The 26,251-nt window shown below is 51.5% G+C and overlaps 1 protein-coding gene across 1 annotated transcript in view; it reads left to right on the top strand.

Moving 5' to 3' along the window:
• Positions 1 to 26,251, top strand: part of PLEKHH1 (pleckstrin homology, MyTH4 and FERM domain containing H1) — a 51,514-nt gene that overhangs the window by 24,274 nt on the left and 989 nt on the right. Inside the window, exons 5-28 of the mRNA XM_079908418.1 lie at positions 1,923 to 2,006; positions 5,354 to 5,435; positions 5,575 to 6,296; positions 8,376 to 8,454; positions 9,111 to 9,202; positions 11,578 to 11,728; positions 11,886 to 12,028; positions 12,987 to 13,097; positions 14,011 to 14,097; positions 14,451 to 14,612; positions 15,587 to 15,667; positions 16,000 to 16,182; positions 16,576 to 16,684; positions 17,494 to 17,606; positions 18,235 to 18,411; positions 18,776 to 18,873; positions 19,368 to 19,545; positions 20,088 to 20,243; positions 21,303 to 21,403; positions 22,402 to 22,543; positions 23,682 to 23,824; positions 23,942 to 24,071; positions 25,609 to 25,695; positions 25,995 to 26,141. Of these exons, the coding sequence (XP_079764544.1) occupies positions 1,923 to 2,006; positions 5,354 to 5,435; positions 5,575 to 6,296; positions 8,376 to 8,454; positions 9,111 to 9,202; positions 11,578 to 11,728; positions 11,886 to 12,028; positions 12,987 to 13,097; positions 14,011 to 14,097; positions 14,451 to 14,612; positions 15,587 to 15,667; positions 16,000 to 16,182; positions 16,576 to 16,684; positions 17,494 to 17,606; positions 18,235 to 18,411; positions 18,776 to 18,873; positions 19,368 to 19,545; positions 20,088 to 20,243; positions 21,303 to 21,403; positions 22,402 to 22,543; positions 23,682 to 23,824; positions 23,942 to 24,071; positions 25,609 to 25,695; positions 25,995 to 26,141 (3,558 nt within the window). The remainder of the gene's footprint in view (positions 1 to 1,922; positions 2,007 to 5,353; positions 5,436 to 5,574; positions 6,297 to 8,375; positions 8,455 to 9,110; positions 9,203 to 11,577; positions 11,729 to 11,885; positions 12,029 to 12,986; positions 13,098 to 14,010; positions 14,098 to 14,450; positions 14,613 to 15,586; positions 15,668 to 15,999; positions 16,183 to 16,575; positions 16,685 to 17,493; positions 17,607 to 18,234; positions 18,412 to 18,775; positions 18,874 to 19,367; positions 19,546 to 20,087; positions 20,244 to 21,302; positions 21,404 to 22,401; positions 22,544 to 23,681; positions 23,825 to 23,941; positions 24,072 to 25,608; positions 25,696 to 25,994; positions 26,142 to 26,251) is intronic.

Below are 26,251 nucleotides of genomic sequence, written 5' to 3'. Positions count from 1 at the left end.
TTTTTACTTATTTATTTTTGAACAAATTTATTTATTTATTTATGGCTGCCTTGGGTCTTTGTTGCTGCGGGCGGGCTTTCTCTAGTTGCAGCGAGCGGGGGCTACTCTTTGTTGCGGTGCACAGGCTTCTCATTGTGGTGGCCTCTCCTGTTGCGGAGCACGGGCTCTAGGCGCACAGGCTTCAGTAGTTGTGGCATGCGGCCTCAATAGTTGTGGCTTGCAGGCTCTAGAGCACAGGCTCAGTAGTTGCGGTGCACGGGCATAGTTGCTCCACGGCATGTGGGAATCTTCCTGGACCAGGTCTGGAACCCATGTCCCCTGCATTGGCAGGCGGATTCTTAACCACTCTGCCACCAGCAAAGTCCCTCCATGCCTTTTAGAGCAGGGAACTAGTACTCGTTCTAGAACTTGTTGATTACCTGTGCCTCAGGCACTGTGCGGTGCACTTTCTGTCCCTTCATCCTCAAGATGGTCCAGAGGGGACATGTATCTTCGCCCATTTTAGAGATGCCATCACCAGAGGCTGATGTGGCCTTCCCAGTGCCCCACAGCAAATAAGCCTCAGAGGCAGAGCCAAATCCCCAAAGCCTGTATTTTGTTTTCTCCTAGGCTGCTATTCTTTAGATACAAACCTCGCTTTTGAGTCATTTTACAGCGGTCGCTCGGTATCCACAGGGGATTGGTTCCAGGACACCCCACAGATACCGAGATCCGTGGATGCTCAGGTCCATTATATAAAAGGGCATAGGACAGTCAGCCCTCCATATCCGCAGAATTAGGTCCGCGGTTGGTGGAATCTGCAGATGCCGAACCCACCAATAGGGAGGGCCGACTGTGCTTCACCCCGTTATATCAATATAATGAACTTGAGCATCTGCAGATCTTGGTATCTGCTGGGCGTCCTGAAACCAATACCCCTGTAGATACCGAGGGATCACTGTATACTGTTGATTGTTTTGAGGGAGTTGTACTCATGTGCTAATTTACCTTTATTTTTTAACTGTAAAGGTAATACATGCTTATAGTAAAAAATACAAAAAGACCAAAAGGGTATAAAATGACATTTTTCCTCCATCCCCATCCTTCATTTTCATTCCTCACCACTAACCACTGTTCATTGTGACCATTTCCTGTATATCAGAGCAGTGTTCCATTTTCATTTTGTTTATTTAGCCAAGCCCTTATTTGTGGACTCTTAGGTTATTTCCAGTTTTGAGTTTTTTTGTTTTTGTTGCTTTATCAAATAATAATGCAATTAACGATTCCTAAGCAGTGGGTTTGTTAGCTCAGTGGTATGGACATTTAAAATGTTGACAAATATTATCAAGTTTTTCCCCAAAAAGGCTTTGCCAATTTGTATGAGGTGGGCTGTTTTCCAACACCCTTGACAATTTAGGGTTATATCAAACTTTTAAATTGTGTTAGTCTGGTAGAGGAAAATGATGTGTCACTTTTATTTGCATTTTAAAAATAATAATAAAGATTGCACAGCTTTTCATGGGTTTCTTTCCCTTTATTTGCTGTTGATTTCCTATTTATATCTTTTGAATATATTTATTGGTTTGTTCACGTCAAATTATCCCTTTTGTATGTAAGTCATTTGTGTTGCAAATCATCTCCCAATTGGTCTTTTCATTTTGTTTAAGGGCATCTTTTTTTTTTTTTTTGGTCATATAGTAATTTATAGAGATGATATAGATTTATTAGTCTTTTCTTTCATGGCTATTTGCGATTTGTATTATGCTTAGGAAGGCCTTTCCCACTTTAAGAATATTTTCTAAGAATTCATAAATGAATGTATTTTTTCCTATCGGCCAACCTCCATCCAGTCCCTTAATATTTCTTCTCAGGGCCTCCCACCTCCAATTATTCACTAAAACGGTGACCACCGTGACGAACTAAAGGCCCTCTCTCTCTTGCAGAAGAAGATGAGAACTGAGGAAGCAAAAATCGTTCAAGAAAAAGCTGCAAAGATCAAGGAATGGGTGACCCTGAAGTTAGCAGAGGTGAGTGAGAGCTTATCTTGGGAAGCCTGCGAGGACCTGCGTGGGGTTGCGCCTGTCCCTCTGCGTTTTTCTGCCTCTATCTGTTTCTGGGGCCTTGCCTGCTTTTCATTTTGTTGACCGCGTGTCTCTCATTCAGCTTAAACACTGAGACACTTCACTTCACGTTTCCCTTCCTGTTGTCAGAGCTGGGTTTCCCTAGAGCTCCTGGTTTGCTTTGTATCTGGGGAGAAGGAATGAGTCTCACTTCTGAGGAGTCCCATCAGTTTCCTTCTGAGAAGCACACACAGTCCTTACCATCCACCCTCTGTCCTCTCCGTTCTTTTTAACTTTTTTTTTCTTGGTGCTCAAATATACGTAAAATATACCATTGAGCTGTTTTTGAAGTGTACAATGCAGTGGCATTAAGTACCTTCACAGTGTTGTGTACCCATCACCACTACCTCCAAAACTTTTCCCACCCCAAACAAACTCCATCCCCATTGAACACTAACTCCCCATTGTCTCTCCCCCCAGCCCCTGGTAACCTCTATTCTACTTTCCACCTCTGTCCATCCGTTTTCATAGCTCATCACTTGCTGCAGCTTTATTTAGGAAACTCAGGACTAGAAGCTACAGCGCTGCTAGCAAAAAACCAAAAAACAACCTCTTTCTAAACAGAAGGAAGGGGAATTGAAGTTTGGAGAAGGGTGAACACTCGCTCCTGACACAAGTGGCTCACACCTGCAGGGGGTAGCGGCTCATTTTGCCTCCTGTCCTTTCTGTGGACACACATCATCTCAGGTCACCTGCTAGACTACAAGCCCTTGGGGACAGAGCTGATGCCTATAACCTGCATCTTCCACAGCCCTGATCTCTTGCTAAAAGCTCAATGAAAGTGTGTTGGCTTTCCAATGAGAATGGGTACTAGACAGCCTATTAACAGGACCTGGCATATCGGCTGGAGACAATGGAAGAACAGGTTTTTTTTGTTTGTTTGTTTTTGTTTGTTTGTTTGTTTTGCGGTACACGGGCCTCTCACTGTTGTGGCCTCTCCCGTTGCGGAGCACAAGCTCCGGATGCGCAGGCTCAGCGGCCATGGCTCACAGACCCAGCCGCTTCGCGGCATGTGGGATCTTCCTGGACCGGGGCACGAACCCATGTCCCCTGCATCGGCAGGCGGACTCTCAACCACTGCGCCACCAGGAAAGCCCTTTTTTTTTTTATTTTATTTTATTTATTTTTTATTTTTATTTTTTTTTAAGAACAGTTATTTTTTGCTCCTAGGTGAATAAGAGGTCAAAGTTACTTTTATCAGGTTGAAACAAGAAAAAAAAGTATGTTTTGTCAGGGAAGATAACGAGGAATTAAGGGCCTGTGGATTATGACATAGTGAAATGATATGGTGAGAATAAAACATCAAACAATGAAAAATCTGGGTCCTAGAGCTCAGGATAAAAATCATTAGAGTAATTGGAAAAGAAGAATGTAATTAACCAATATTTGTTAAACGCTTGCAATGCATCGAGTTCTAAGGCAGGCATTTTAAACATAGATACTGATTTACTCTCAATGACAACTTTGTGGAATGATTACTGCCACCTTCAATTTACCAATTAGTAAACTGAGACAAAAAAAAATACAAGCAAGTTGCTACTGTGATAAAAGTAATTTTTATAGGTTGTATATTGTTCCCGACTCCTTTCCAGTAGAAGGGTAATATATCCCTGCCCCTTGCCATAAGATACGCTATGCCTCCCTGAGGAAGGAATATGCTTCTGCAGATCATGGACATCATGCTTGTTTATATGACTTGCTCTGGACATATATGTAAACTATATTCAATTAGAAACTTCAAGAACAATCACACGGGGACTTCCCTGGTGGCACCGTAGTTAAGAATCCACCTGCCAATGCAGGGGACACGGGTTTGATCCCTAATCCGGGAAGATCCCACATGCCGCGGAGCAACTAAGCCCGTGTGCCACAACTACTGAGCCTGTGTGCCTGGAGCCTGTGCTCCACGACGAGAGAAGCCACCACAATGAGAAGCCTATGCACCGCAACGAAGAGTAGCTCTCGCTCACTGCAACTAGAGAAAGCCTGTGCACAGCAACGAAGACCCAATGCAGCCAAAGAAGGAAAAAGAAGTTTAAAAAAAAAGAAAAGAACAATCACATGAATTTATTATTGTCCTTTTCCTTTTTCCAGGAGATAGGGTTTTCTCCTTCATCCTGGATCCAGTATAAATAAAGCGTGTGAAACTGAGTAGAATACATATGATATAAAATATAAGCAAGGAAATAAAATTTTTGTGTTATAAACAACAACAAAAAGAAGTGTGTTGGCTTTCATTTCAAAGAAAATGCAGCCACCCTGAGGCTGGATCTCATGGATAGGATGTTGAGCAGAAGAAGCCAGATACAGAAGTACATCTTGAATAATTCCATTTATATAAAGTCCTAATGGGCACAACTACACTAATGTGTGTAGGGTGCATACTTAGATGGTAAAACACAGAAAGCAAGGAAATGAATCTCATAGACTCAGAAGAGTTGTCACCTTAGTGGGGAGGGAGGATCATGTGATTGGGGAAGGACAAGTCCGGGATGTCTGGAGTGTTGGCAAATTCCTCTTTCTTAACCTGGGTGGCGGTCATATGAGTAATCATTTCAGAATCATTTGTTAAGCTGTTCATTGGTGTAGAATGCAGTTTTTTTTGTGTTGTATTTCACCATTTTTTTAAAAGGTTAAAGATACCTAGAAAAGAAGGACTTCCCTGGTGGCACAGTGGTTAAGAACCCACCTCCCAATGCAGGGGACACGGGTTCGAGCCCTGATCCGGGAAGATCGCACGTGCCGCGGAGCAACTAAGCCCGTGCACCACAACTACTGAGGCTGCACTCTAGAGCCCGCGAGCCACAACTACTGAGCCCACATGCCACAACTACTGAAGCCTGCGTGTCTAGAGCCCATGCTCCACAACAAGAGAAGCCACTGCAATGAGAAGCCCATGCACCGCAACAAAGAGTAGCCCCTGCTCGCCGCAACTAGAGAAAGCCGGCGAACAGCAACGAAGACCCAATGTAGCCAAAAATAAATAAATAAAATTTATTAAAATAAACCCCCAAAAACCTAGAAAAGAAAGCACAGGGGCCGCCAAATGGAATTCTTTCCCATCTACAACCAGGTAGCGCAGAGAGAAGGAGGAGATCAGGGCTCCCAGGAGAGTCGGCAGTGGACTGGGGGGCACCACGGGTTCTTTTGTGTAGATTTGATCGTTAAGAAGGATTTTAATCTTATTTTGAATTATATGTCTGAATGTGTGGGCTGAGTATTTATTCTCAATCTTCATTTTTCTTTTTGTCTAGCTTGAGATGGAGAATCAGCACCTGAAAAGCTGTAATCAGCACCTGGTGGAGCAGGTGGGAGCCCTTCAACGTGCACTAGAAGGTAAGCGGGCCAGCATGTGCGGGAGTCGGGGGAGTGGGGTGTGTGTGTGTGTGTGTGTGTGTGTGTGTGTGTGCGTGCGCACGTGCATGGGGCTGAATTGAGGGAGCTCTTAACATGCCTATTTTTGTCCCAACCACAGCTCTTCAGATGGCACCTTCGGGGAAGCTGCTGGTGGCCCCCCAGGGAACCACAGAGCAGGATTGTGTCCCTGCAGGACCAGGATCCCAGCCAGTGGGGCAGGACGGTGGTGCTCAGGCCCAGGGTGCCCTGAAGGCAGCTATGCCCGTACCTTCTCCAGGTGCTCTGCAGAGCAAGGACTCTGTTCCTAAAGCAGGAAGCCCCTTGGAGGATTCTAGTTCCAGTATGGTCCACCCTGGAGAAATATCAGAGGCCGAGACCCTTCCACTTCATCTGGGAGGACAGGGCTCTCCTGGCCAGCTGTGCCTGAAGCCTTGCACCCCGAGGCATGGTTTGGCTTCCTGGGGTGAAGGCCTGGTCACTGCTCAGGGAGGGACGCTCCCCAGGACGAAGACCTCTGCCAGGGAAGGCGGCCCCGGCTGCAGCCTGACTCTGCCGAAGGTGCGGGCTCCCAGCACCCACCGGGACAGCATCCAGCTGGCCAAGCGGCACCACAGCCAGCCCCAGGCGGGCCCTGCGCACTTCGACCACGTGGTGAGCATTGAGACTGGGACACTCTCAGCCCTCCACTCCTCCAGCCTTCCCAAGGTGGAGGCTGGCCCTGAGCTCCGGGAGGAACCGGAGAAGATGGAGATGGACGAGCAATCCCCAGCGGGGAAGATGGAGGAAGTGGATTTGGGGAACAAACCACCTACACCCCCCCTGCACCGGTTTCCATCCTGGGTAAGAGGCCCCCTGGGGACAGGACAGAGGGGCCGGGCTGATGGTGCGAACGCTGTGGGGCACAGCCATGTGCTGAGCGTGGGACGAGGCTGTCACCCTCACCTCCTCTGGGCGGTGGGTACCCCGGGGCCTGTCCAGACTACTCCGCCCATAAGGGGTGAAGCCAGGATTTCCGATTGGACGGCGGCCGGCTGTTTCCTGAGCAGGCGCTCACCACGGGCCACAGCCAAGCTGGGTGCTCGGTGCCCATTTTCTCGTGTAGTCTTCCTGACTCTCCGTGGAGGTACAGTGTGGTGGCTAAGAGCACGGGTCCCAGGGTCAAACCAGGAGGTCCCAAGATCAAACTGTGTGAGCCAGGGCAAGCTGCTAAACCTCTGTGCCTCAATTTCCCTCTCTGTAAAATGGGGATAATAGTACCTGCTTTAGAGCGTTGCCCTGAGGATTAAGTGTGTTAATACGTATTTGGTGAGTAGTGGCAGCAGTGGTTCACAATACGTGGAGAGGCTGTTGGAAACGACAAGGGCCAGGCCAGGGTGGAACACTTTCAGAATCATCCCTCCTCTTGTTCCTTGTTGTCTTGTAAATCCAGGTGTGCTGAAATCCTAAAGCAGAGGCAGGCAGTGAGGGAGCATTCGGCAAGGGATGTGGCAAGAGGGCTCAGGTCCTTCCGGTCCCCGAGACAGGATCGCTCTTGTTACCTTAGGGAACCACAGTGGCCCGAGAACCCAACCTCTCTTCTTAGGTGGGACCAGCTGGGCAGTAGCCATGTGGGGAAGATCAAGACTGAGAATTGGGAGAAGGACATTTCTCAGTCTGAGGGAGTCAGATGGACTTACTTGCTGAGTTAGAGTTCCTTTGTTGATCCTCAAAACAACCGTGTGAGTTAGGCATTAGATAAGCTTTTGTAAAACACTCCTGCATTTGTTGAACCTAAACCCCTCAAGCTTCACACTTCTCATTCTCTCTGTGAAGTTAGAGGCCTGTCCGTGGTGGAATTCCACTACCACTACTGGCAGGAATAATCGTTTTTATGGCTAATTTTACCACATGGACCCAATTTATCTGCCCTACATAAGCACGGAATTCCCTGCCCCAGCCCAGTGCCTGCCCCTCCCCCCAAATTCCTCCTTGCTGCCTCCCATCTCTTCCCTTCCCTTGCCTCCAGTCACCTCCGCCTCTCATCCCAGCCCTCGCCAGCCCCTCCCTCTCTCCCCCAGGTGCCCCAGCACTGCTGCTCCCCTCTGGGGTGACCCGGATAGCATCCACCTTCCTTCCTGCCCCAGCCTAGCCCAGCTACCTCCTCGAGCTGGGCAGGCCTTCCCCCGTCCTTGTGACTCACCTCTCACCTGAAGAGGCCTTTGTTTTCCCTTTACCTTGAGTGAAAAAGAGATATGGAGGAGGATAGGTGGGGCCTCTGGGTTGTTTGGGAGTGATCCAAACCTAAGAAAAGCTTCCCAGGCCTGTGGGCCTGCTTCAGACCCAGGGGACCCCGAGGGGCGAGGGAAGAGTTGAGGGTGGGAGTTCGCATTGATGTGTCGTCTACGGTGGGGTTCAGGGGTCTGGGTGAGCCAGGACTTTGAGCCTGAAGCCTAACCATGATGTGACATTGTTACTGTAGGAAAAAAATGTGTCCCAGTTTCCAAACTGGCTTCCAAACAAAAGGGCACGCACATCCTTGCCATGGGGCTCGGACGTCCTCGTTACCAACCCCCCAACTTCAAGGGCTGTAAGATGGGGAAGATTCAGAGAAAACATCCCAGTTCCCTCTTCTCCTGAACTTCCTTGCCCCAAGGGAGGGGTGGCAGCAAGAGAGGGAATAAATATCGCCTGCAGGGCACTGACCGTGCCCTCAGTGTTAGCTGTTTATGTTAATAATTTCATTTGATTGTCACAACAGCCTGAAAGGTGAGTATTATTACCCCCATCTTAGGTCCAGAAATGATGTTAACTTGTCCCAGATCCCCCTGCCGGTCACTGGCTAAGCGTGGATGTGGACCCAGGTCTGCCCGCCTCCAAAGCCAGAGGCCGGTGTGGACACGGGGGTGGTGAACCCTGACCCCTTGTGACCTCCTGTTCCAGGAGAGCCGGATCTACGCTGTGGCCACGTCAGGCATGCGGCTGTCCGAAGTGTCTGCTAGAAGTAATGCCACCTGCTGCGGTGAGTCCCAAGTGAACTGCCCGTGGTGGGCAGGGTGGGCGTGCGGGGAGGAGAAGACTCGGAGAAACACCCAGGGCCAGGTCACCTGCAGCCCATTCCCTCCCACAGCAGGTGAGGTTCAGGTGAAAGCACGTGGCCCCGGCTCCCTTGGAGAGAGAGGGAAGCTGCACAGGTTCAGCTCATCACCTGCCTGTGGGTGGGAGTGGGCGGGAACTGAGCTGTAGCCAATTACAGAGCTGGAAGGGACTTTGGAGGCAGGGCGCTCCAGCCTGGCTGCCCACCTGCACCAGCTTCCCTTCTGCAGTGCAAGGGCTATGGCCGAGGAGCCCCCGGTGCCTTGATTTAGATAACCCCCTGAAGGAGCCGCATCCCCACCTGAGTGCGGCTCCTGAGTCGCCGGCCGCCCAGTCCCCACAGTGACGTGAGTGCCCCATAGTCACAGGGCTTGTAACTCACCTTGGCAAGAGTGGGGCTGCAGAAGGCCTTGGCCCTCGTCCTGAGATCTGTCCCCGGTCTGTCTCCGGAGTGCTGTTTCAGGGAATGCTGTCTGCACAGATCTCTCTCCTCCTCGCTCTGCTCAGGTCTCTGCCTCCCCCACCCCGCTTCCTGGTTTTTGCCACCTGAGTGAGTCTCATCCCTCTTTCCTGCCCCTCCAGCCTCAAGCCCTCCAGCCCTTGCATCCCCTGGGCCTTTCTCTGGCCTGGTCTGCAAGAACATCACCGTGCCGGTCTACACAGCCTTGAAGGGGGTAAGAAGCTGCTGTCCGAGGACGGGGTGTCCCCGCCCAGCACCCACTGCCCCACCACCGTGTCGGCAGGCAGTGGCTGGCGTGGGTCTCCAGGGGCAGGCGTCTGCGCACACGTAACTCTGGGCAGGGTGCTCAGCCCCCCATATATCTATTTATTTTGTTCATCTTTATTAGGTTTTTTAAAAAACTCTTTATTTTTTTCTTCCCATTTTATTGAGATATAATTCACATACAGCACTGCATAAGTTTAAGGTGTGCAGTATAATGATTTGACTTACATACATCATGAAACGATTACCGCAGTAAGTTTAGTGAACATCCAGCATCTCATATAGATAGAAAATTCAAGAAATAGAAAAAAACCTTTTCCTTGTGATGAGAACTCTTAGGATTTACTCGTAACAACTTTCATGTATTAACATGCAGCAGCGTTAGTTAGATTTATCATATTCTGCATCACATACCTAGGACTTACTGATCTTATAACTAGAAGCTTGTACCTTTTGACCACCTTTATCCAATTCCCCCTCCTCCCCCACCTCAGTAACCACAAATCTGATCTCTTTTTCTCTGAGTCTCTTTCTTTGTTTTTGAAGTATAATTGACCTACAACACTATGTTAGTTCCTGGTGCACAACACAGTGATTCAATATCTTTATTAGGTTTTCATTAGAAAAATTCTGCATTTACAAAAATGTGAATCAGTATGATTATGGGCAAAGTAAAATGTTAAAGGTTAAACCAATGCCTGCTCTGCGTCTCCTCCTCATCTTGTCACATGTCTATCCCGGAGGCCAGTGGGGCTCCTTCCAGAACTTTTCATGTATTATGTCATATATTCCCATATGTATTCCTATAACATCTCTGCATATTTTTTAACAAAAATCAGATATAGCTGCAACATGATGTTTTCGTATACTTTTTGGTCTGCTTTTTTTTTTTTTCCTACTGAAACCTTTTATTCTGAATTTGTTGGTGCTTAAGGAAAACAGCTTTGCCCATAATTCACTGTGTCCTGGACTTACGACACCAACTTGTATTTAGCCAATTAGGAACGAGACCAAACTGCATTCTTCTTATGTCTGTTCAGTTGATAAATGGCACTTAACTGATTTCTTTCATATAATCTTTAACAAGAACTCATAAGTCGCATTAATTATGCCCCAAGAGATGAGGGACCGATGGTAACTCAGATGGGCACCTCTGAAAAGATTTGTCAGTTTCCTGTCCTGTTCTAGCCAGATTTTTTGGAAAACTTTAGGGAAAGACTGAAATTCCCCACCAATCTGAGATTGCCTGCGAGTTCTTACAACATTAACTGGAAAAGAAAAGATTCCCAGCATGTTTTTTGAGATCGTAACAGTAATATTTTGTAAAACTTTTTGTAGAAGGATAAAAAGCCAAAAGTGAAATTTCCTCTTACATTGCTTTTCCCTAATTCCTAACCCCAGAGGCAGCTCTCACTGATGGTTTGGTGTTTATTCTGTAATGCCCTCTGATGCATTTACAAATGCATTTACAAATTTACTCTCTCTTACGCACACGCACATGCAAAGAGGATGATGTCATACATGTCAGTCTACCCCTTGCTTGTCCACCCAGCCATGTGTCAGGTCTTCCTGCCCCACCTCCACGCACAGCACAGTTCTGCCTCCCCTTTTAGGACTTCCCAGTACCCCTTGGTATAGATGCCCCATAACTACCTTAACTTGTCCTCCCCTGATTCACAATGTAGGTCATGTCTCTATTTTTCTGTAAAATCAGTGTTGCAATGAACATCACCATGCAAATACATCTCTGTGCACTTATATATGCATATTTCTGTAGGACAGAGTTCTAGAGGTGGAATTTAGGGGCAGATAATATGCATGTTTTAAATTTTGACAGGTAGTGCCAAATTACCTTCTAAAAAGATTTTATATAAATCTTTTATATAAAATAGAGTACCCTTTTCCACACAGTTTCCCCAATATTGAAGTGATCGGTCTTTTTAAATTTTTGCCATGATCTCTCGATTTGTCATCCCCACCCACTTTTAAAGCTCCTGTCTCACACTGGGCCCCGTGGCATGGTTTTCTGGCCCCCTAGTGGCAGGGAGCAAGGTGTTCAGCCCTGGTGGGGCAGCTTCACTGGGGACCACAGAGGATGATGGTGTGTGAGGGAGAGAGAAGCATGGAGGTGAGGACACAGGGGTAAGGTCGTCAAGTCGGGAAGGGACAGTTGTCTTTTGGGTGCCCCAGCTGGGTGATGGCTTCCCGTGCTCTAGACAGGCTGTGATGGCCACGCCCCAGGCACTTGGAGCGGGAGTGAAAGTGCAGATGGGATGGGGCTTGTCTTGCAGCCTTAGCTGCAGTGGGGAGGGTCCTGTCTTGCAGAAAGCCATGCAGATCAGCACGGTGCCCTTTGTGGACGAGTCCTCTGGGTCCGATGATGACTGCAGCTCCCAGGCGAGCTTCCGAACTTCAGTGCCCTGCTCTGAGTCCAGGAAGACCAGTGGACTGGGCAGCCCCCGGGCCATCAAGAGAGGTATGGAGAAGGGTGGTGGGAGGGGTGCAGAACAATGAGGGCCCTTCATCTCCTCCCATGGGCAGTCCCACGTGCGTGTGGAAGACCCTGCAGCTCCCAGGCTGTGTGAGCCAGGAGGCTGTGGACCTGGGCCTTGATTCCTCCTCCCTTTGGACAGGCGTCTCCATGTCCTCGCTGAGCTCTGAGGGCGACTATGCCATCCCCCCGGACGCCTGCTCCCTGGACAGCGACTACTCAGAGCCTGAGCACAAACTACAGCGCACCTCATCCTACTCCACCGACGGGCTGGGCCCAGGGGGGGTGAGCTGGGAGCTTGGCCTCCGCCCTGATGGGGCCAAGGCAGGGCCGGGTGGGAGTGGACCTCCAGCATGAGACCCAGGCAGCAGCTGCATGAGGGTCCCTGGGATTGCCGAAGGGAGGGCGGGAGTCTGGGGGCTGCCACTGATGATGTGAGGCCAAGGGGAGTGGGCTGGGGGTGTGCGGTTGGGGGCCAGGCACACACAGACCCCATCACTATGGCCCACGGGGCCCAGGAGGAGTTTACACGTTACCTCGTTTTAGCTCCACACTGACCCTGGGATGCCGAGAGCTAACAATACGTTTATTGAGTTTTTTGTGTGCCGGGCACCGTGCCCATGGCTTTGTATGCACTGTCTCATTTGTCCTCACAAATGAGGCTTATTACCCCATCTCGTGGATGAGAAGCCTGAGGCTCAGAGGCGTGCTGTTATGCGCCAGAGCCAGTGGTAAATGCAGATGGCTCGTTCCCCAGCCCTCGCTCCATAGCACTGTGCTGCCCCGTCTTCATCTCCGCCTCCACGAACCCTCCACCCCAGTTTGCCTGATGTTCCCCAAACCTCTCTTGCCCTTTCCTGCTGCCTGGAATGGGCTTCTTCCTCCTCTGGGCTCGTCTTCAAGGGAAAGGCTGATTTCCTTCCAATGTCAGTTCAGGTCTGGCTCTTGCCAGAAGCCTTCCCTGGCCAGCCTCTCGCTTGTGCAGCCCCTGATCTACCATCTCCTCAGGGTCAGGTGTTCTCTCCCCCTGCCAGCAGGACCACCCATGCTTTATAAGTCCTCTCTGCACCCTTAGCAGGGCAGTGCCCTGAAAACACACATAGTAGATACTCAGTAATTTTTTTTAATTGATGACAAAGCAGTGACTCAGCTGGGCCATCTTGGCCTGTGTGATGTCCAGGAACCCCAGTGATTTCCCTCTTCTGTCCATCCCTCATCCCCCTACACCCTTCCACTCTTGCAGGAGTCACTGGAGAAGTCAGGCTACCTGCTGAAAATGGGGAGCCGGGTGAAGACGTGGAAGAGGCGCTGGTTTGTCCTGAGACAGGGACAGATCATGTACTACAAGTCTCCGGTGAGACCCTCCTTCCCCAGGACAGTAGGCAAAAGGACCCCACCCCAGCCCCAGAACCGCATGAGAGGGGCTGGAAGCAGGGCAGAGGTGAAGGTCTGGCAGGCAGGGAGAGGCAGCCTGGGCAGGCACCTGAGGCTTTGAGCCCCACACGGGACCATGAGGCTGGTCACTGGTTCTCACAGTGAAATCAGGCACTGAGCAGTCAGGGGCACTTCTAGATGAATGGGCTTGGTGATTCCTTCTTCCTTCAGAAGCCGAGCCCTGTAAATGAACCATTGCTAGGCTGCCCTCACATCATCAGGACTGTTCTAATAGGCGAGCTTGTCACCTCCTCCATCTCCTTCCTACACTGTTTGGAATTAGGGAGCCTTAGGATGTTGGGACCTAGTTTGACAGGCCCTCCCTAGAGAACCAATGTTAACGTTTTAAAGAAGGCAAAGAGGCCTGACTCTTGTGCAACTCCAGTTGATTGTTAGTGGCTACCTTGAGCATCATGTGGAGGATTCAGGTCCCGTATCACTCAATGAGTAGGCATGCTCTGATTGATTAGTTATGTCTGCAGTGGCACTGGAGAAGGTAATGGTGATATATATAGGCCACCTGTTTGCAACACTATAAAATATGTAGTAGAAAGAATTTAAGGGCTTTGTAGCTCAGGAATAACCTGGTGGTTTCTCATCCAGTTTTTAAAGGCTCAATCTATACTTTTTGAGGCCTGGGTCAGGAGGACCCATGTCTCTAATCATTGCTCCATTTAGTTAGAACCAGGATCCAGAACACGTTATCCATCATACCACAGCCCAGGAAAGCTTAGGAATCACTTTCCCCATTGTGACCTAGAATAAGGTCTGAGGGGAAATGATGTGCTCTGGGAAGGCTCCAACCTCCTTCCTCTCCATCCCTTTCTTTACAGAGTGACGTCATCCGGAAACCTCAAGGCCAAGTGGAACTGAACTCCCGTTGCCAAATTGTTCGAGGGGAGGGTGCACAGACATTCCAGGTGAGCATGCTCCTGGCGGCCAGTGCTTTAGGTAGAAGAGGTGCTGGGTTTGGATATGGCTCGGATGGAAACAAAGATGGGGCAGAATGAGCATGTGTGAAAGCCATTACCTCGACGTTTGCATTGATCCTCATTTATGGGTTTGAGGAAGGAAGAGGAGGCAGAATGTGAGAGATGGAGTGAAGGTAGGAGAGACACGGAGGCAAAGATGACGAGGAGGAGAAGGGAGGGAGGGAGTACCAGGGCAGGAGGAAGGAAGAGCCAGTGGCTCGGAGATCTGCGCCACCGCAGAGCCAGGCCCCTGTTCTCCCGTCGTCCTGTCTCCCCATCCCCAACCCCTCACTTCTCCACAGCTCATCTCTGAGAAGAAGACCTATTACCTGACAGCGGACTCGCCCAGCCTGCTGGAGGAGTGGATCCGTGTCCTGCAGAGCCTGCTGAAGGTCCAGGCCATTGGGCCTCCGGCCCTGACTCAGGGCGGCGCCAAGCCCGCTGTGAAGGGCTGGCTGACTAAGGTACGGGTGGGGTTGGTGGGGGAGGAGCGTGGTGGGCTCCTCATGAGAGTCAGGGGAGCCAGGAGTGAGTGCTGGGCTGGTGGGTCACCTCCTGACACACAGCTCCTTTCTCCAGGAGGCCCCTCACACTGACTACCTGTGGGCTGAACCACACAAGGTGACGGTGAATGAGTGTCTGGAAAAATAGGGGTCAGTGTTGTTACAACAGCAGCTATTCTCGAGACAGGGGGAAAAGGAATGTATCGGACCCATTTTGAGGTCATTAGGAGTTGCCCTCACCCCTGCCTGTACCCACCACAGCTCAGTGTGAATAGTGGGAAGCTGTGACCTCGGCGAGACAGGTGTGGCCAAAGACTTATAATATCTCAGGCTGCCCTAAAGACGTTTTAATTAGGGCTCTTCTGGTTGCAGGGAGCTGAGAAGCACTTGTTAATCCCAAGAAAGGGGAAGTTAACAAGGAAGCACGTTAACTAGGCCAGGATGCCGTCGGGAATGATGGTGTGCGCAAGTTCAGTGCTTGGGGCTCTGCCTGTGCCGCTGCTTCCCCGTTCAGTATGTGTTCACAGCCATCTCCTCTGCCCACGTGCAGTGCTTTTTACACTTCACGATTACACTTGCCCAAGGGCTTCAGCCCACCGTGGCCCTTCCCTTCCGACTCTAGCCTCTGCAGATTAGCAAGTTCTTCTCGTGATCATATTCCTGGGACAGGATATCTGGTTGGCCTGGTCGATCTTTTAATGGCAGGTCATACGAGGATGGGGTGTCGCATGGTACCATGGACGCTCGCTGTGAAAGGGCTGGTTCCGTTAGTAGAGAATCTGGGTGGCATCTGAGTTTGACCTGGGATTGACCAAAGGATCTGAGTTGGACCAGGGGTTTTGAGATCTGTCTCCCTTTGGCTTCTCTTTGCCAGTCCCGGATCTTCTTCTGGGGTCTTCTGGTTCTAATAATGCTGGTTCATTTCTGGCCTACAGGTCAAGCATGGCCATTCCAAACTGGTCTGGTGTGCTCTTGTTGGGAGAACCTTCTACTACTATCGAAGCCACGAGGACAAGGTACTTCCTGGCCTCCCGAAAGCTTCCCCCAAACCACATTCCTGTGGCTCTGTGTCCTTATGGAAGGCCCAGCTTTACCCTCTACCCCACCCAACCCCACAACAAGTACAGAGCTGGCTGGCCAGATCCCTCTAGAGTGTGTGACCAGTGTGCATGGTCTGTAGATCCTGCCTGTGTGGTCTGTCTGTGCTTCTCCAAGCCCGCCTCAGCCAGGGAGCTGTAGTCTCCCCCTCGTCCTTGATTCCCAGCCCTACAAGGCCTGAGGGTTCAGAGAGAGGAGACTCCTCTGTTCCCCGCTGGCCCTCCCATTCACGGAAGGCTCGTGTCCACAGCGCCCCCTGGGCCGTCTGCCTGTGCAAGACGCACGCATAGAGGAAGTAGATCGATCCTGTGACTCAGACGAGGACTATGAGGCTGGAGGGACCCGGCGGTTGCTTTCCTCCCACTGCACCCTTGTGATCCACCCCCCAGAGCACAGCCCCACCTACCTCCTCATTGGCACCAAGCACGAAAAGGTAAGGGAGGGGGCTGGGCCTCCACGGCAAAGCTTGTACCTTTGATTCTCACCTTCCTTCTCTCTTCTGAGCTTCCCCAGATTCGAATCTATTTCCCTCCTGGACATTTTGGCAACTAGTATTTCCTGAATATTCCTTGTATTGAATCCATTCCCAGTGACCAACATCTCTTCACTGGGGCCATGAGATGGAGGGAACCACAAGCTTAGGAACTTGGGTTCACATTCAGCCGATCCCAAGTCTTTCCCCTTAGGGACCGGTGGCCTTGACTTGTGCCAACCAGACAGGCTGACCCTTACCCTGGGCTTGGCCCCTTCAGGGAGGCTCCCTTGGAGCTCTTGCCTCCATTCTTCCCAGCCCAGCCCCATCAGGTGGCTTTCCATCCTTTTCCAGGATACATGGCTTTACCACCTCACAGTGGCTGCAGGTGGCAGCAGTGCCAAGGTGGGCACTGCCTATGAGCAGCTCATTGGAAAGCTGATGGATGGTGAGGGAGACCCAGGTAAGGCGAGAGTGGCCATCACTGCTGGGTTGGAGGGTGGTGGCTGGGTAACTGTGGGTCAGGAGCCCAAAGAAAGCACTACTGTACCCTGAAGCTGTTTGGAGACCTTCTGAGCCACAGAAGGGCATTCCCGTCCCAAGCTCCGGGACCCCTGTTTCTGGTGAGGCTACTGAGGAGACCACTCAGTATCTGGGGCAGTTGTCTGGGGAGCAGACTTTCCGGCCACTTGGTCAATGTTTTACTTTGTTCACTGCAACTTTGCTGGCTGGGCAGAGGGTTGAGGAAAGAAGGTGGCTGGTTAATCTATAGTTAGAGTTTGTTAATGAATGAAGCCTAAGTTAGGATCAGGCTAACTAAGCCTGGGGCCTCTTGGGGTCTTTATTTTGCTACTGATTCTCAGGACCCTGAGGACCCAAGGGCACCCAGAACACACACTGCTTTACTGCTGCTCCGAGGCGTGTTTGTTCCGGGCTGATATACGCTCCTCTATCCAGACCTAGCGCTGCAGGGAGAGGCCCTCCCCTGCACACGCACGCTTGCACTCCGATGTCCATGCCTTGCGTTGGACGTTCACCCCTATTGCAGCCCCACGAGCAAAGCAGTAGCCGCCTTCCTGTAAGCCATGCTCGTGAGTGTGCCGAATAAATGCAGTGCACAGCCCACACTCTGTGGATATAAATCCAGCACAGCCCACGTGTCCCGACTGTGAAAGCACCGTCTTCCCCAGAGATCAGGGTCGGGGTGCGGGGGAGGCGAGTTCCCTCCTCAGCGGTAATGGCTGCTGCTCTCTGGTGCTGTGCTCCGGGCAGATTCCCCGCTCTGGAGGCACCCCATGCTGTGCTACAGCAAAGACGGGCTGTACACCTCCCTCACCACCCTGCCCTCCGAGGCCCTGCAGACGGAGGCCGTCAAGCTCTTCAAGGTAAAGTGGGAGCTGAGCCCGGGCCCATGGACTGGTGGCGGCGCCCTTGCCCTGTGCCCAGGCTCTGCCCAGAGCAGTTCTTCCCACCACGGTGATGCCGGGGTGGAGAAGACCTGTGCAGTTTAGGGGGGGAGCTCCCGGAGGGATCTGAAGAGGAAGGGAAAGAAAGTCCCTCAGGGCTCCCATCATGTCCTTTAGGGCAGGGAGGCTGGAAGCTCTGGGACTTCATTCATGGGCCCTTGGGGAGCACTAGCGAAACGAAGAGCTGCCCTCCTGTAGTGAACAGCGGGAGAGGGCAGGTTTACGTTGCTTCTGGACCTGAGGGATTCTGGCCTATTTTAGAATATTCTTTGTTCCCCGCTGAATATTCTGTCTTTTAAAAAAATGAATATGTCTTGCTTATGTAATGGAAACATGTAAAGGAAAGATCCTATCCCAAAGTAGCCTTCTCGGTAAGCATAGACGTTCTCGAGCAGTCACGATGCTCCCTCCTAGAAAGGGCTGTCTGCCGTGAACCAGAGCCTTCCTCGAGCCCTGGGCGGGGGGACGGCCCAGTCTGTCCCCTGTCACAGAGGACGATAGTCAGGGGGCTGTCAGTCTACCTGTGCCCACTGTCATTTCCCTGCAGTCGTGCCAACTCTTCATCAACGTGCCCGTGGAAGCGGCCTCGGTGGACTACCACGTGTCCCTGGCCCAGACCGCGCTGCAGGTCTGCCTCGTTCACCCCGAGCTGCAGAGCGAGCTGTACTGCCAACTCATGAAGCAGACCAGCTGCCGCCCGCCGCAGAAGTGCTCCCTCATGCAGGTGGGCGTCCCTGGGGCGGAACGGCCGACGGGAGCCGTCGGCCAGGGCTGCCCAGGACGTGGGAAAGGTGGAAGGAGGTGACCGGGCAGGTATCCTCCGAGCCTGGCAGCCAGCAGGCGGCTTCCGTACTCAAGGCTGCCCGGGTCCTGCTGCCCTCTCTGTGCCCCTTCTGGACGTCTGCACACAGTCAGGTTGTGTGATTGCGGCTCTGCACAAAGCCCAACCAGGCTGGCCATCCTGGTGCCCGCAGAAGGCTGGGGGCTGCGGTTCGGAGAGGGTGGTGAAGGCTCTGTAGCTCAGGACTGCGATGGTGGTGGCACGGCGGACCCAGCGCTCAGCCCACATTTCTTGTTTCCCCCGGCAGTGCTGGCAGCTCCTGGCTCTGTGTGCCCCACTTTTCCTGCCTCAGCACCACTTCCTCTGGTACGTCAAACAGCAGCTCCAGCGCCACGCAGATCCCCGGTGAGTGCATGTCGTTTCCTCTGCCGCTCTGGCACTACCGACTGGCATGATCTGAGGGACGCAGGGGAGACTAGGATGGATGAGATCGCCCCGCCCTCTGGGGTTTGCACAGTGGCCATGTAGACTTTGCCCATCACCATGTACGCAGATGGGCACGTGGAGATCTGGGCACCCTCTACACACCAATCCACGTGTGTGTGGGTATTTAGTGGGGGCCCTCATGTGGAGCTACCGCGCCCCCAGATCATCCCCAGATTTGCATTCTCTGTTGCCATGTTTTCTGGCTTCTGCAGAAAATACCCGTGCCAGCAACCAGCAGTAGATAGGCCCCGAACGACCAATTAACACCCCAGACCAGTCTTTGGGGCTCGTGTCACAGCCTTCCAGCTGCAGGTTTGGTCCTATAGGTTACATGTAGGTAGGGAACCAGGGTGTCAAGTGGTAGGGATGAGTGGATTCCCGGTTTTCCTTTCTTCCTTCGCCTGTCTTTTTAGAAATGAGACGGGCCAGTACGCCACGTACTGCCAGCGGGCAGTGGAGCGGACGCTGCAGACTGGGGAGCGGGAGGCCAGGCCCTCGCGCATGGAGGTGGTGTCTATCCTGCTGCGGAACCCCTTCCACCACTCCTCGCCCTTCAGCATCCCCGTGCACTTCGCCAACGGGACTTACCAGGTGACGAGCGACCTACCAGGTGACAAGGCTGCCGCGCTCCCTGTGCTGAATCTTCTCATATTGCCATCCCAGAGGAGAACACCTTGGGGCCAGTGGGTGCTAAGCCTCCTTAGGCCCAGCAGATCTTAACAGGCAGACCAGCCAAAGGATGGGCCTGGGGTGCAGGGGCGAGTGGGGCCATTCGTGCCACTGTGGAGGGAGTACAGAGCTTGAATCACAAAAGTACTTCACTCTTTGGGGCCTGGGAAGAGGACCTTTTGAACCCACTACGTGAACAGGGAAGCTGACACACTGACCAAGAAAGTGGCAGGGGAAGGGCCTCCCAAAGAGTGACAGCAAAGGAGGAACGGAGCTTATGTGGGACTTCAGTTTATGGTGGGCGGGCTCCTCCCTTAAGCACTCGCCCTCTGCATGTGGAAACCAGCTTTCTTTGGCCTCTGTTGTCGCCCTCGCTCCTTTCAGCCATGCCTTTCCACCTCCCGGCCTCTGACCCCTCCACTAGCCCCCGTGGGCCCCTCTCAGGAGGTCCCCTCTCCCGGCAGGTGGTGGGTTTTGACGGCTCCTCCACAGTGGACGAGTTCCTCCAGCGGCTGAACCAGGAGACGGGCATGAGGAAGTCCTCCCATTCTGGCTTTGCCCTCTTCACAGACGACCCTTCTGGCAGGGACCTGGAACACTGCCTGCAGGGGAGCGTCAAGGTGATGGTCCCCCGTAAGCCAACTGAGCCACCTTGGTCTTCAGGATTTTGTGTTCCCAGCCGGTTTGGGGCTGAGCCCGAGGCCAGCATTTCTGTGCCATCTTAAAATGTGCCCATATAGGCAGAGAAAAGTCATTTGTGCCCTTGTCTCTGGAGAGAAGATCTCCACATCCCTCCCTCCCTCCCTTCCTCCCTTGAGAGGCTGTTCAGCTTCCAGAAGAAAAGCCGCTTCCCAGCTCAGGGTAGGAAGGACAGGGAGGCACTTCTCAGCAGCAGCCCCACCTGGGCGGAGCCCGCTGCCAGTTTCGTACACACATGCGTAGACGGACAACTGTACGCCTGGACCCAGCAGATGTGTTGTACGCTGGCAGCTCACTCTTACCCAGTCTGCCAGGGCCCGTGCTCTGCTTACAGGTCCCACCAACTTTAAAGAGGTAGATCCTTGTGGTACTTCTGTGCGTAAAGGCCCTTGAGTGGGATTCGAACCCTATGTTGCATTAGGGTCTGGGGTTAGAGCCGCGGGGCATGCTGGGTGTTTGTGGGACGTGCTGGAGCACTTGATGAGGATGAGGGTTTTGGCTGCAGTCTCTGCTTTCTTTATGGTGACAGGACAAAGGCTCCTGTAGTCTTTTACCATTGCCTGGAAAAACTATGCCCGGGCATCTGTGAATGCCCAGGCATCTGTAAGGCTCTGTTACACAGTAGGCCTCCGGTTATATTTGTTGAAGAGAATGGCGGTTGGTGGGAGGGAAGTGGAGCCGGTGATGAGGGGCCATGGTTTTGAACTGGGGCCTGCCTAGCCTCTGGGGGGCCCCCTCAGATGTCCAGGCAATGGCGGCAGCATTCCATGGTTTGCTGCCCACGCCATGCTCAGAGCTACACCTCTGTCTGTGAGAAAGCCGCAGGCACCCTGGGTCCTGGGAGCATGAGGCCCCGCGGGTCAGCCTCCTGATGGACAGTCCCTCAACTCTGCCCCGCGGCTCTGCCCGAGTCCAGCCCTGACTGGACCTTGTTCCCTTCATCAGGGGCTTTTCTGACTTTCCTCTTTTGCCTCATGCAGATCTGCGATGCCATCTCCAAGTGGGAACAAGCCCTGAAGGAGCTGCACTCCGGAAAGTCTGAGGGTGGCACACGTGTCGTGAAGCTGATGTACAAGAACAGGTCCTGGGCACCGCCAAGGGGGACCAAGCATGAGGGCTGCTGCTGGGGTGCAGCTCATCACTCCCCCAGCTGGAGGCCTGTCCTGCACAGGCAGGGCCAGAGATATAACACTGCCTGCTGGTCAGTAGCTGGAGGCCCAGGCTGGCTCTGCTGGCCTCTGTGAGACCCTGGACAGCTCAGGCTCTCCGTCCCTGTACTGTGTCTGCACACTCACACATGCATGCACACACACACACACACACCCCTACCCCCCAAACAGACCAACTTCCTCAGGTGGCTGCATGTGTTACATCAGGAGAGGAAGATTTTGTCTGAGCACTAGATATTTAAGACTAAAGAATAAATTGCTCCTGGGAGCTTCCCTGGTGGCGCAGTGGTTGAGAGTCTGCCTGCCGATGCAGGGGACACGGGTTTGTGCCCCGGTCCGGGAGGATCCCACATGCCGCGGAGCGGCTGGGCCCGTGAGCCATGGCCGCTGAGCCTGCGCGTCCGGAGCCTGTGCTCCGCAACGGGAGAGGCCACAGCAGTGAGAGGCCCGCGTACCAAAAAAAAAAAAAAAAAGAATAAATTGCTCCTATATACCAGTTCCAGGAAATACAGAAGGAGAAATCCTGACTTATACCAATCTGACTAAGAAAATTCCATCCCAGTATGTCTCCAGGCAGATGATTTCCATTAGTCTCTTGGAATCTTAACTCATTTAGTTTCCTAATAAGCTATGATTCCAGGTACCAGATTCCCCTCACCAAATCCAGTAAGTCTTAATGGTGAATTCAGAACCGACCACATGCTACTGTTGCTATGGGACCTGATGGCCCTCTATCTGCTCTGTGTCATGCTTGGTTAAGTTTTTCTGGAGGCAGTGGAAAATAGGCTCACAGATGGTATAAAAAGAGTAGTTTCTTTTTTCTTTGTAAATCAAGATAAACAGATGCAGAGACAGCTTCATCCGTTTGGGATCCCAGCTGAGCCCTGGCTTCTCACTCTCTCCCCTGTAGGCTGTACTTTCGGAGTCAAGTCAAAGGGGAGACAGAGCGAGAGCGCCTGCTGCTTGCCTCCCAAACCAGCGGAGAGATAGTGGCAGGGAGGTTTCCTGTCAACAAGGAGCTGGCTCTGGAGATGGCGGCACTGATGGCCCAGGTAAGGTTCTGTCCAGGAGTCAGGAGGGTCAGGAGACGTCTTGGACTCATAGGTGGAGTGCACCACACAGGCTGAAACAGGAGATTCTGCGGGTCCTGAGGTGCCAGAGAGGGCGGCCTTGCTGACTCCTACCCAGCAGAGTGCCTCGCTGCAGATTCAGGCTACATGCAGAACTCTGGGCGTGGAAACCAGGGGCCTGGGTTTGAATCTTAGCCACCTTCCCGCTATGAGATCTTGGCCAAGTCACTTCACTTGTCTGTGCTGTAGTTCCCTTTTTCATATCCCGAAAACAAAAATACCTCCCTACCTGCCCCGACAGGGTTGTACTAAGTGTAATTCCTAGATAATGTATGTCATATAATGTATGTGGTTAAGTGTGTATTACAGCTGTCAAACATTGTAATGAGAAGTAGGAAAAGGAACACACATTCAGACTTTGACTCTTCTATTACCTTTAGGAGGCTGTCTTGCCAAAGGAATCTGGGATCCTTCATGGTTCCCGTAAGAAAGAGTCTGGATCTACATGCTGGAGAGGATGGGGAAATAATAACAGTGGACCTTTAATACAGTAAACACGTATTGAGTATGCTGTAGAGGGCCCTGTGCGAAACATTTTATATGTAGTACCCTATTTAGTTCTCACCCCCGCTTTATAGATGAGTAAACTGAAGCTCACAGAGTTTAACTTGATCATGGTTTCAGAGCTGGTAAATGGCAGAGCTGGGATTTGAGCCAAGCATCTGACTCTAATGGCCACATTTGGAACAGTCAGCTCTACTGAAGGATCTGTAGCATCTTCAATCCTGTATCCCATATTTTTGGATTAGGAGCCAGAATTTCTACAGTGTTTTCCCTTGTCTGCCACTAATTAACTGTGTCTTTGGATAAGGCACTTAACCTCAGCTGCAAAAGGAAAGGTGATCTAGACAATCTCTAATATTCTAGGACCCTAAGGTTGTTTCTCTAGTGTCTGTGAAACTTGAGATAAAGGGTCTGTCTGTACACAAGTGTTTTTTCACATCCATTCACACCTCACCAATAAAGGGATGAAATAATGGTTTATTTCACCTCTCAGCAGGCCCCCAACCCCATTCACGTCCAAATTCCTGATTTGTCCCTCCATGTGCTTCTACCACAGGTAGAGTATGGGGACTTGGAGAAGCCCATCCTGCCAGGACCTGGGGGCACACCCTCTGCCAAGGCTCTGCATCACCTCCAGCAGGTCCTAGACAGGTTCTACCCAAGGCGCTACAGACACGGGGCCCCCCTGGAACAGCTGAGGTAGGCTGCAAGGTCTTGCAGGGAGTCACCGTAGGGAGGCATGGGCTGCAGAGTTGGGAAAAACCTCAGAGCTGCAACAGAAACATGGCACCATCTCTCTCCATCCGTCTAAACCAGGCACCTGGCAGATCAGCTGACCACAAAGTGGGCAGCACTGCAAGGCTGCTCCTCTCCTGAGTGCATCCGCATCTACCTGACAGTGGCCCGGAAATGGCCCCTCTTTGGTGCTAAGCTCTTTGCTGCTCAGGTAAGTGTGGGTGGTTTCCAGCCAAAGGAGTGGTTACCACACCCTCAGGAACTCCCTAAGTTTCTCCTGGATTCGTTCATGTTTTGAGCCAGTTCAGTCTGCAGCGCCCACCCGCAACCACTAGGGGTCACTATCTTTCCACCCATTTCTTGCCTACTCCAGCTTTCCCTGGTCCAGAGCAGTTGTGACTCATTGCTTCCGGGCCAGGGTTATTTCTGGGCGATCCTTAACTTTCCTTTATTGACTTCTTTCCCAATCCTACCTTTGAAAAAAAAGATAGGGTCAACTAATCCACAACAGAGTTCAGACTTGATATGATGTTCCTCTTGAGAATGTTTTTATTTTAAAAAAAGTTTGAAAGAACAACGTGTAACCTAAACAAATACATCTCTGCTGACCTGGTGCAGCCACAGAGGGATCTGACTACTCAGGCACCAGTTAATTTCTCCTGCTGGAAGGCCAGGTGGCTAAAAGTAATTTCAGATGGAACTTTTCTTCACTGGCTATCTGGTGTGCATGAAACTTTGTACGTAATCACAGTGTCCTATCCTCGAAGCTGGATCATGATCCTGTTCACTGAGGATACAGATTAGACAACAGACATTCACTCATTCATTCAACAAAGAATTGTTGAGCTCCTACTATATCTGAGGCATTGTGCTAGTTGTCTGAGGTGACAAGAGGTGAGCAAATCAGACACGTCCTCGCCTTCATGGAGCTTCCCATCTAGTGGGGGACGTACACACTAATCAAATTTTCACACATACACTCTCTCTTTCTAAATATATATATATATAAAACACATATAATTTTTTTAGAAGCTGTCACAAGTGCCATGAAGGAAAAGTACAGGGGTGTTATAAAGGCATATAACATGGGGACCCACTTAGTCTGGAAGGTTGGGAGAAGCTCCTGAAAAAAGGGACATGTCCATCTCTCTCCCCAGCCTCCCCAGGGTAGGAGACAGGAAATCTAGATTGCCCTACTGCAGCCCTGGCAGTGAAAATTAGTCATTCTAGGACTTATCCACCAAATAGTCAGTTTTCTCCCTGGCAGGGCCTAAAGCCCTTGCATTACTGTCTTCCTAATTATTTTATAGTCCCTAGGAAATGGTTGAAGCAAGATGCAGCTTGCACTTAGGAGGGCCTGTGGGTGGAATGCTGTCAGTTTCTGAGAGCCAGGAAAAAACAGCCTGTTCTCCATGCCTGTAACAGAACAGCCAGGGCTGGCCTCTGTTCTGGAACAGGAACAAAGTGTACTGTGTTCTGTACCATGGCAGGATGGGCTATAGGTACTACAAGAAAGTGATACTCGGGGTTGTTAGTAGGTGGCCAGAGCCCCAAGCCAGGTGCCTCCTGCCACGAGCAGCCTGTTTACTCCCGCGTGCTATACAAATACCATCTTCTATGTTTTCCAAAAGAAAAAAGTTGGAAATCACTGCCTAGCAGATCCCTAGATGTGCCTTCTTCCTCAGAAAGCTCTAGTGGTTCAGAATCCCTAGCTGTGGATGTCTGATGGGATTTTCCTGTTCCCCCAGCCTGCACAGCCGTCTTCCAAGGAGAACACTCTGGTGTGGATTGCGGTGAATGAGGACGGTGTCAGCATCCTGGACCACAACACCATGGTACGGGAGGATGAGGGCTGGCTTCCTGACCCCTCCTTCTCCTGACAGTATCTTTTCTTCTTCTCTCTGGACTCAAAGGGCTGAGCTAAGTGACCACGGTTTTCCTTCCCCCACCCCCTGCCCAAGTACTGCTGTCCTCTAGTCTAGACACAGCTTGTAGACATTCAAAATGTAGATCTCCAAAGTGTGACCACTTCGGACTTCTCCCTTCCTAGTCTGGAAGAGACTGGGCATGCTGGCTCCTAGCTCAGGAGGCAGGTGGAAAGTTTTTCCAGAACTAACTGGATCTTTCCCCACAGCAAGTGCACGTCACTTATCCCTACTCTTCAGTGATGACCTTTGGTGGCTGCCGGGATGACTTCATGCTTGTGATTAGATCCACTTCAGACCAGAGCTCTGGAAAAGGCCACGTTGAGAAGCTGATCTTCCGGATGGCTGCTCCCAAGGTGGGTCTGAAAGCTGCTAAAACATTTTACCCTGCTGTGGTCTGATGAGATGGGCTCGGAGCTTAGAAAGGAAACTGGGGTTATGACAGTACTCTAGAAGGGCCCTGCCC

This window comes from Stenella coeruleoalba (genome assembly GCF_951394435.1).
Source record: "Stenella coeruleoalba genome assembly, chromosome: 2".
In the NCBI taxonomy this organism is placed as follows: domain Eukaryota; kingdom Metazoa; phylum Chordata; class Mammalia; order Artiodactyla; family Delphinidae; genus Stenella; species Stenella coeruleoalba.
This window is presented reverse-complemented; position numbering and strand designations above follow the sequence as displayed.